At 41.9% G+C, this 931-nt stretch overlaps 1 protein-coding gene across 1 annotated transcript in view; it reads left to right on the top strand.

Annotated features, from left to right (window-relative positions):
- The window catches only part of LOC107579681 (E3 ubiquitin-protein ligase HECW2-like), a gene marked incomplete at both ends in the record, with an annotated part of 3,346 nt that extends 2,457 nt beyond the window's left edge, over positions 1–889 (top strand). Inside the window, 2 exons of the mRNA XM_016265483.1 lie at positions 361–679; positions 791–889. Of these exons, the coding sequence (XP_016120969.1) occupies positions 361–679; positions 791–889 (418 nt within the window). The remainder of the gene's footprint in view (positions 1–360; positions 680–790) is intronic.
- Between the last annotated feature and the right edge of the window lie 42 nt (positions 890–931).

Below are 931 nucleotides of genomic sequence, written 5' to 3'. Positions count from 1 at the left end.
CGAGGTACGCGATACAGTACGAGACCAAACGCGATTTCAACACATCTCCACAGTTTATTTGTCTATTTATTCTTCAGTATGATACAATGACAGTTTAATCACCCTTTCATTTTTTAAATGTATGGCCTAAAATAACAAAATTCATAAATTAAAAATGATATTATGAATAGATACAGAAATGTATGAAAAGCATTTTAATGCACTTTTGATTGAATTAATAGGTAGAGAAACATAATAAATGTCACATGATTGACCCAAGTGTTGGATCTTCTGACCCTTGCACTCAACCTGAAATGTTTGATGCCAATAAATACAAAGAGAGGGGAAGGTAATCGTTCTCTATGAACTTGATCTTTATAGGAGGCAGAACAGGGGGCAGAGGCAGCCATTGACCCAGGGGGAGATGATCTTTCAGATGACCCACCCACAACTTATGAGGTTGCTGAAGAAACCGTTCCAAATAATGAGCTAGAGAGGGACGCCCCAAAACCAGAACCATCAGCCAACGAGGAAGAGGAATGTGAAGATGTGACTGAGGACACAATGTCCAGAAGATGGAGCCTGGAGGCGACAGCCGGTGTGTCACAGGAGGATGAAGAAGAAGAGGAGTTAATGCCATCAGTAGATGGAGAATCTGTGGACTCCGAGACTTTCATTACTGAGACAGAATCAGAATTAGGTATTCTCTGAATCATTGAGCTGTCCTTCGCTTGCCAATTCATTTTAAGATGGAAAAGGAATCAAATGTGAGTTTAGAATACATCCTGATGCCGTATGTAAAATATTGCAGGTGTCCCTCAGATCAACGGAGATCAGCGTGTTCGTTCTCTGCCGTCTGTAAGACAAGACATCCACCGATACCAGCGTGTGGACGAGCCCTTACCTCCCAGTGAGTGTGTGTATGTGTTTCTGTATGTCTGCATGTGCTTCC

This window comes from Sinocyclocheilus grahami, unplaced genomic scaffold (assembly GCF_001515645.1).
Source record: "Sinocyclocheilus grahami isolate Dianchi unplaced genomic scaffold, SAMN03320097.WGS_v1.1 scaffold19152.1, whole genome shotgun sequence".
Taxonomy (NCBI): domain Eukaryota; kingdom Metazoa; phylum Chordata; class Actinopteri; order Cypriniformes; family Cyprinidae; genus Sinocyclocheilus; species Sinocyclocheilus grahami.
The sequence above is the reverse complement of the archived record's forward strand: the minus strand, read 5'-3'. Positions and strand labels throughout refer to the sequence as shown.